Below are 8,452 nucleotides of genomic sequence, written 5' to 3'. Positions count from 1 at the left end.
TACTGCTCTGTATTGTAGGGACAGAACTCTGCAGGGATTTGAGGGACATTTTAGGTTAGGTAGCTTTGCTGGCTAGTAATCTACCTTCTACTGCAGTGCTCTGTATGTAGCTGCTGTGGGCAGCTGTCCTGCTGCTGATCTCTCATCTGCTGACTGCTGCCTGTAACCCAATAGTCCTTGTAAGGACTGCTTTTATTTTCTTTTTTGTTTTTTTACTTTGCTACTGTAAGAGCCCAGTGCTATTAGTCTAGCTGTGTTGGGGAGTGGGACTGGTGTGCTGCTCCTCCTAGTAGTTCACCACCACCAGCACCAACCAGAGTCAAAATTGTTACAAAGTATCTTATTTGCACCTGTTAGCTGTTCTGAGCTCTCTGCCAAAAGCTAATTAAGTTAGAAACTGTTTTTTTTCTGGCTGTTCAGTTCAGAGAAAAGAGGGACTGGTGTGCTGCTCCTCCTAGTAGTTCACCACTACCAGCACCAACCAGAGTCAAAATTGTTACAAAGTATCTTATTTGCACCTGTTAGCTGTTCTGAGCTCTCTGCCAAAAGCCAATTAAGTTAGAAACTGTTTTTTTTCTGGCTGTTCAGTGCAGAGAAAAGAGGGACTTTCTAGTACAAAAGAGGGATAGGGGGTTGAGTGGTCAAAAGAGGGACAGTTGGGAGGTATGCAAGTGCCACCTAGCTGTGTGAGCTTTTTCACATTCTGTCTAAATAACAATAATAATTCCGTGTCCGTAAACATCACCTGAGTGATGTTTTTACAGCAGCAATAATATATTCCGTATCCACTACTGTATACGTTGCCCTTGCAGGCATTGTTTGCCCAGTCTTTAACCAAGTGCCACCTAGCTGTGTGAGCTTTTTCACATTCCGTGTCCAGAAACATCACCTGAGTGACGTAGTGTGATTTCTGCCCTTTACAGCACAAAACGCAGCGCTGTGTCAACAATGTATTTTTCAGATACATTTTTGCCCTTGATCCCCCTCTGGCATGCCACTGTCCAGGTCGTTGCACCCTTTAAACAACTTTAAAATCATTTTTCTGGCCAGAAATGTCTTTTCTAGCTTTTAAAATTCGCCTTCCCATTGAAGTCTATGGGGTTTGCGACGTTCGCGAACCGTTCGCATTTTTGACGCATGTTAGAAACTACTGTCTTTTTAAATAATTTGTATAAGTTCTATGGTCAACAAACACCACTCACCAAGGTGATATTTAAATATATTTAATGTGTAAAAAATGTGTTACAGAAAATACATACAAATTAACAGATACCTAGCTAGTCAAATGCTCTATTGACAGCCTACCAAAATAATATGTATGTATCAATATGTTGTATAAAAGTTTTGTGTATGTCTGTATTATGTGAGAGTCAGTGTGTGTCTGTGTATGTGTCTGTGTGTGTGTCCAGTGTGAGAGAGCGTGAGAGAGACCCAACTTCTCTTTGTCCAGGGATATATTCAAAATCTGTGGGATACACCTCCCCCAGCCTACCCATAAATTCCATATGTTAATTGTAACCTAATCCCTCCAGACTTGAGGAACAAATGGAGTATGGGAACCAGTGTGTGAAAGATGTGTGAATGACAAGTCATGAGTGCACAAATGAAACATATTCAAACTTAATCAATACTGGAATATAACCATTTTTCCAATACCCAATATTTAACAAATCCCCCTTTGCACATTTGACTTGCCAAGAACATATTATCCCATAGTCCTTGAAACTACATCCCAAAAGACATCCAGAAATGTTTTCATATTTCCAAAGTCTGATGCAAATAACATAACATAATTGATTTAATATCATGTAATGAGATGGTAAGTAGTGATAGTTCACCATAATTAAAAATATCCTATCTATATTCTAAAGTTGGTTCCATTCTCTAGTTATTCAGACATGTCTTCCTGTTATGGATTTAAAAATCTTTCATTACAGCCTTTACGCATATCACTGTGTTTAGTTGTAGTTGACATTGAATTCTTTATCACACCTTTCACGATCTTGCAATAAAATGTGTCCACAAACATCAAAAATTGAAAATTAAGAGCTAAGTACTCTGTTCTGGGAATCACAAAGTTACAGTCATTTCATTTCTTTTGTAACACAATATATGGCAAACATTCCTCCTGTGATTGATGCCAGATGTGTCTATGCAGAGGCTTCCTACGACCCTTTGGTCCAGTTGGGCCTGGCAGATGTAAGCCTTGACTTCCTTAGTTGATCAATCACGAATCATCTGTATAGAATCAGGGAATTGCACCAGTACATGTATTATCAATGCCATTTTTAAGGCCCCTGGTCACTTTGCAGTTACCCTGATACAGAACAATCATACTTTAGTCCATACAGTGTGAAACGAAGGTGTGACTTGAATAAGCAATAAACACCACAGTCGTTGGCAGGCTCTTGGAAAACTGCAGACTTTCAGTAATGGAACCAGACAAAAGCAAATTTAAAAAGATTGAGACACTTTGTAAAAAGTTCTTATAGTTCAGAATGAAAATAATTTTTCATGAAATTATTGATATCCTTCAGTTAAGTCATCCTGAATCACAGTCCGTATTACAAACAACTTTACTTCTGGAACCTGCATTTCTCCTTGAACGATGGTGCTCCTCTTCCATTGTTGATTATCTCTTCCATAGTCTCACAGAATTTTGTCCATTTTGATCTATAGCTAGTGCAAAAGATGCACTTATTTATTTTATCTAAACTACTATCACTGTCTTACCATGCCATTCTCATGAATATGATATTATACTGTATATTAAATACATCTCACATTCAAACAATGTCCTCCACAGTGAAATCACTTAAACCTTTTGTGAATACCAAAAAAACAAAATATTAACAAACATAAACTATGTATTCACATTCCCAATGGATAAAATAAAACATTCATATGAGTCCATATAAAAAGTAGTTGTCCATTTTAACCTTTCCTTAAAAATGTTGTAAACAATATCTAAATCCTGATTTCGGTATAATTACATGTGAAGGGAAACTTTATTAATATGTGTATTTAATTAATTCCTAACTTTAATTTTACTTTGCACAGCAGATATATTAGACATGGAAACAAACGGTTCTCCTATTTTTGCAAATAGTGGTGAGAATATACATTGTCCTATAAATATCATGTTTGTAAGAAGCAAAGTTAATTGTTTTCTCTGATGAAAGAAAGCACTTTACGGTTATCTTGAGTTCTTCTTGTTTTCCTTAATGTTTATAAGAATGGAGTCAAAACTAATTCGGAACACGTATCATAAAAAAAACATATGTCCCACAGTTCTCATGAGCTTTAATTACCAAAGGTCAACTATGTGACCTCATGTCATTTGATCCCAAAACCCATCTGTTCAAGACATTCTTAAAACCAATAAATCAGATATCGGTTATTAAAGCAAATAACTGTACATAGTCAAAATAAGTGTATTCAATTTGTAGACCACCTTAAACATCAGTTACAGTTAAATGTACCCTCAAGAACACTAAAATGAAATCCATGTATGATATAGGAGTTGTATGTTCAAATAAAATGCTATTCCCAGCATTTGCCCCATGCTTTAATAAATTCTGTCTGCATAAAAGTTGACCATTGTTCAAATAACACATCTTAGAAATACACCTCAAGGATGACATTTCTATAAAACTATCTTTCTAGATACATTTCGTACTTAAATGATCTAATCCCTTGCCTGATCTCTGCAGGGAACCAGTTCAAGGTTTTGACTACTATGATATTAATACTACAGTAGTATAGTACTATAGGTTAGATTTCTGACAATTTCAGAACAAAGGTTCATGGACATTACTTTTTCCCTGTTATGAATAAAAAACAATTCTGAGCTTGAATTCATATATCACAACAATAGGATTAACCAAACCTAAACTTATATATTTACAGTTGATAATCTTCCAAAGAAAAAGTTATTATTAATAATATAATGGATCCATATTCATCACTTCCATGGTTATTAAACATAAACATCTTACAATATATCTTTGACAGTTTCAAATATTTTATCACATGACTGGCCAGGTCATATAATAATCCAAACTATCAAAGGTTTATAAGATGTATATAGAGTACTCTTTCAATTGCTTTTCCTTATGCTAATTATCAATACGTACGTTATCATGTATGTTTATCAAAAAAAAAAATTGCCAATTCATTGACCTGCGCAGGATTTCCATATGTGCACCTTAAAAAATAAAAGTTGTGCATAGTGTAGTCAACTAAGACCAAATTAGTTAATGTGAAAGTTTATTACATTACTACCATGCAAACATGCTCATGTTAGTCTTTACATTTTCCAATGTAAAAATTATTTTCATTATTTTCATTATTTTCATTATTATTTTATTTTATTTTCATTCCCCCATTATGTACTACAAGAAAGCTTCTCCTTTATATCCTCCTGATCCATGATGCTTTAATGTGGAAAAGGAATCCATATCCTACAATAATCATAACAAGTTAGAGCACATTTCATTTAACAAACAAAAAGTTACTGGTCTCAAAATTCTTTAGTCCTTCATGAAATGTATCTTTCCAACATTTACATATCCTGGCCCTAAGCTTTAGCCTTTACTTTCTTGTGAATCCCACTAGCAAATGCTTTTGTTCCCATGCTTCCTGCCTCACACTTAAATTTGTTATCTTTTTATGTGAAAACATGTGAAACATACAAATCCCATTATATACTAAGATGTATTTAATCTTTTAGCTCTGTACTTATTCAGCAAAGGTAAGTGAAATAATTGCATCATTTGCAAATATACCAAAAAATCACTGTAATTAGTGTCCCTAAATTTATTAGCAATTTACATGGAAATATAATGCAGTATTTAGGAAATAAGATTTGTCTATCTGCCCCCCTTTTATACTGTAGACATATGTTCATTACATAAACACCATGTTCTGGTTGAACAGTTATGTAAATCACTCAGTGGTGTAACCTGAGTATTACCAGTGTGCTCTTTAGAGCCAAATCTTACAAGTTAGAATATTCAATGTATAGATTTATAATTTGGGAAAAACCAAGTCAACATCTAAACATTTATGAATCTGATTTGATTATGAAACATCAATATCAGTCCCACTTGAACTTCTATGGATATTACTATTTAAGATATTTAGATCAGTGGAAGCAAAATATCCTCTTTGTTCTGGTTAAAAAAAAAACCATAACATGACACCCAAGGATGGGGGTGGGTAGATTGGAATCCAGACAGGAAAACAGTGCTGGTGCCACAATGCACCAAATTGATTTGAAACTTACAAAAAATCATTCTCAACTTGCTCACTGTATTTCCTTTAAATCTTCCCAGTCTTTCTTATAACCAATACAATATTTGGCTATAAAAATATAAAAAATTACTTTCTAATGTTTGACTATATACAAAAATATTGCTTATACATTAGAAACATATAGACACACTTTACAATTTATATTAGAAATAAAACAAGATATAATTCTTCTGATATTTATAATTCCACTGACAAAATAGCTATTTAATAATCTTAACCTGGCATTTGTCTAAATAGGGAGTTGAAGATATTCTACAGTATAAAACAGTTAATACATATTAAATTCCACTTATCCTGCTATACAGTAAAACACATTACCATCATTACTGCATATTTCCATGTAAATATTACTTTCTTAAAAATTGTATCCAATCATATTTATTTACTCACACTTTCTCCAACCTTTAAAGAATAAGTACTAACATTTCTCTAGCCCTATTCAGTAATTATTCCTTGTTTTCATTAACAAAGAGTAACTCCTTTTGTCTTCAGCCCTAGGTCTTTTGTAAGGACAGACTGGTCTGTCTATGGAACATTGGGAGTGGCCATTCTGTGCATCTAGTTGCTTTACCTGAACTTTCTCTTGTATAATTCCAGAATCTTTATCAACCTTAAATCGTTTCATAGATTTTCTACGTAAAAAACATTTCCTAAATAGATGACCTAATTTCCCACAAAAAAAACAATAAGCCTTCTTATGTGGTTTCATATCTGCTTTTTTTGTTTGGCATATTTCTCTGATCATATGCTTGTTTGAGGGGTCTGAGCTCTGCAGCACAAGATGTCTCCTATACTTATCAATGTAAGTGGCTGCTTCTGTAAGAGTGTTAAACATTGAAGCACGGACATCAGCTCCTGTATCTAAGTATTGAAACTTCTTTACAAAAACTCTCACCATTTCTTCAGGAACTTGATCTTCTTTAATACCCATAACCAGCCTGTACGCTTGCTCAAATATACCCATAAACACAAAGGGGTCATCGTCTATGGAGGTTTTCAGATCATTAAGCAGTGCAGTGTTAAAAAACTCTTCTCCATTAATTATATAATTAAGCTGCAAAAGCCTCTCCCTTCTTGTGCCATATATTAGATTCCCATCTATATCAATCTCTGGCTCAGTCACTGGTATTGATAACTAGGGATGTAGCGAACTGTTCGCCGGCGAACTAGTTCGCGCGAACTTCGACTGTTCGCGTCCGCCGCAAGTTCGCGAACGTCGCGCGACGTTCGCCAATAGGCGTTCGCGTCAAAATCGGTCGCCCATTCGACCATTCGATCGCTAAAATCGAACGATTTTCGTTCGATTCGAACGAAAATCGTTCGATCGAACGATTAAAATCCTTCGATCGTTCGAATCGAACGATTTTCGGATGATCGAAGTTCGCGAACAGTTCGCGAACAGTTCGCAAATTATGCCGGTGTTCGCGAACGGCGTTCGCGAACACATCGGCGGCGGTTCGCTACATCCCTATTGATAACCTATGGCAAATCTGTATTGGCACCCAAAGTTTAAACACTTTGTTCTTTTGTTCCTCACTTAAATCATATTTCTCTATATGAGATTCAAATAGATCAGAAATCATGAGGACATTTAACTTGGGGTTGAAATGTGGAATCTCTTTCACAATTTTAAATAACTGTTTATTAATTTTTAATTGCAGTTTTGCCCTGTCATAGTCTAATTCTGGATTATTGAGATCCGGAACCAACATGGATCTCTGTTCCTTTGTAATAACCGAAACCTGGTTATTCCTTTGCAAAACTGACTCTATTTCTGACAGTCTAAGTTCATGCTTAGAAATTTCCTTAGCCAGACAGTCATTGCTAACTCTGTCACATTCTACTTCTCTCTTATCTGGAGTAGTAATCTTTTCTACATCATTTTCCTTCCTCTCTGAGCACATTAACGTATTAAACGTTTTCACTAATAGCATTACATTCTGGATTTTATGTTTCAATCTGGAAAATGAAATATCTTTTTTCTCTACCAACATATTAGCATTCATACATTGAGTATACAGATCTGACCATATCTCTGCATCATACATAACACTATGAGGGATATCAAACTTGAATTTGCTCTTATTAGCCAAATTATCAAGAAAATCCATACTCACCGGAAAGCAGAATCTTTCTCACTGCGTCCGCAATTATGTCAATGCCTGTAATACTTACACAAAATACTTCTAGGTTCTTTTACTCATATAGACATCTGGAAGCTTTAGTTCAGCTACACCCTCCTGTCCCCCTTTTGAAGCTGACAGAATGTGTATATGTCTAATGTCCAGGTCTATAATCTGACTAGGCTCGCCATCTGTTAGAAACTACTGTCTTTTTAAATAATTTGTATAAGTTCTATGGTCAACAAACACCACTCACCAAGGTGATATTTAAATATATTTAATGTGTAAAAAATGTGTTACAGAAAATACATACAAATTAACAGATACCTAGCCAGTCAAATGCTCTATTGACAGCCTACCAAAATAATATGTATGTATCAATATGTTGTATAAAAGTTTTGTGTATGTCTGTATTATGTGAGAGTCAGTGTGTGTCTGTGTATGTGTCTGTGTGTGTGTCCAGTGTGAGAGAGCGTGAGAGAGACCCAACTTCTCTTTGTCCAGGGATATATTCAAAATCTGTGGGATACACCTCCCCCAGCCTACCCATAAATTCCATATGTTAATTGTAACCTAATCCTTCCAGACTTGAGGAACAAATGGAGTATGGGAACCAGTGTGTGAAAGATGTGTGAATGACAAGTCATGAGTGCACAAATGAAACATATTCAAACTTAATCAATACTGGAATATAACCATTTTTCCAATACCCAATATTTAACAACGCAAGTTCGCGAATATGTTCGCGAACATTTTTTCCGCCGTTCGCTACATCCCTACTGATCAGATTGTAATTGGGAATCAGTTTTATCCCGAGAAAAGGTTTCTAACATTTTACCCTCCCATTTTCCAATGCGGGATTGTAAAGAGGACATGTTTATCTGGTCTAGATGGATATAGTAAGATAACAGTGGTGATGGGCACTCATCAAAAACATCCTTTAAGGCAATTCCTTTCATGGTTTCCAAGTTACACATACAATCTAATTATATTATTTTTATATTTTGAAAATA

The 8,452-nt window shown here is 35.1% G+C and overlaps 1 protein-coding gene across 1 annotated transcript; it reads right to left on the bottom strand.

The window, feature by feature from the left end:
* Positions 1-1,319: 1,319 nt before the first annotated feature.
* Positions 1,320-7,732, bottom strand: LOC121397697. Its single transcript, XM_041574899.1, has 2 exons — positions 6,795-7,732; positions 1,320-6,451 (listed from the first exon to the last, which is right to left on the bottom strand). The coding sequence occupies exons 1-2, from the start codon at positions 7,425-7,427 to the stop codon at positions 5,756-5,758; spliced, it is 1,329 nt and encodes a 442-aa protein (XP_041430833.1). The 5' UTR covers positions 7,428-7,732; the 3' UTR covers positions 1,320-5,755.
* Positions 7,733-8,452: the final 720 nt, after the last annotated feature.

Source organism: Xenopus laevis, chromosome 8S (genome assembly GCF_017654675.1).
Source record: "Xenopus laevis strain J_2021 chromosome 8S, Xenopus_laevis_v10.1, whole genome shotgun sequence".
Taxonomy (NCBI): Eukaryota; Metazoa; Chordata; class Amphibia; order Anura; family Pipidae; genus Xenopus; species Xenopus laevis.
Note: the sequence above shows the minus strand (reverse complement) of the source record. Positions and strands in the feature narration are given on the sequence as shown.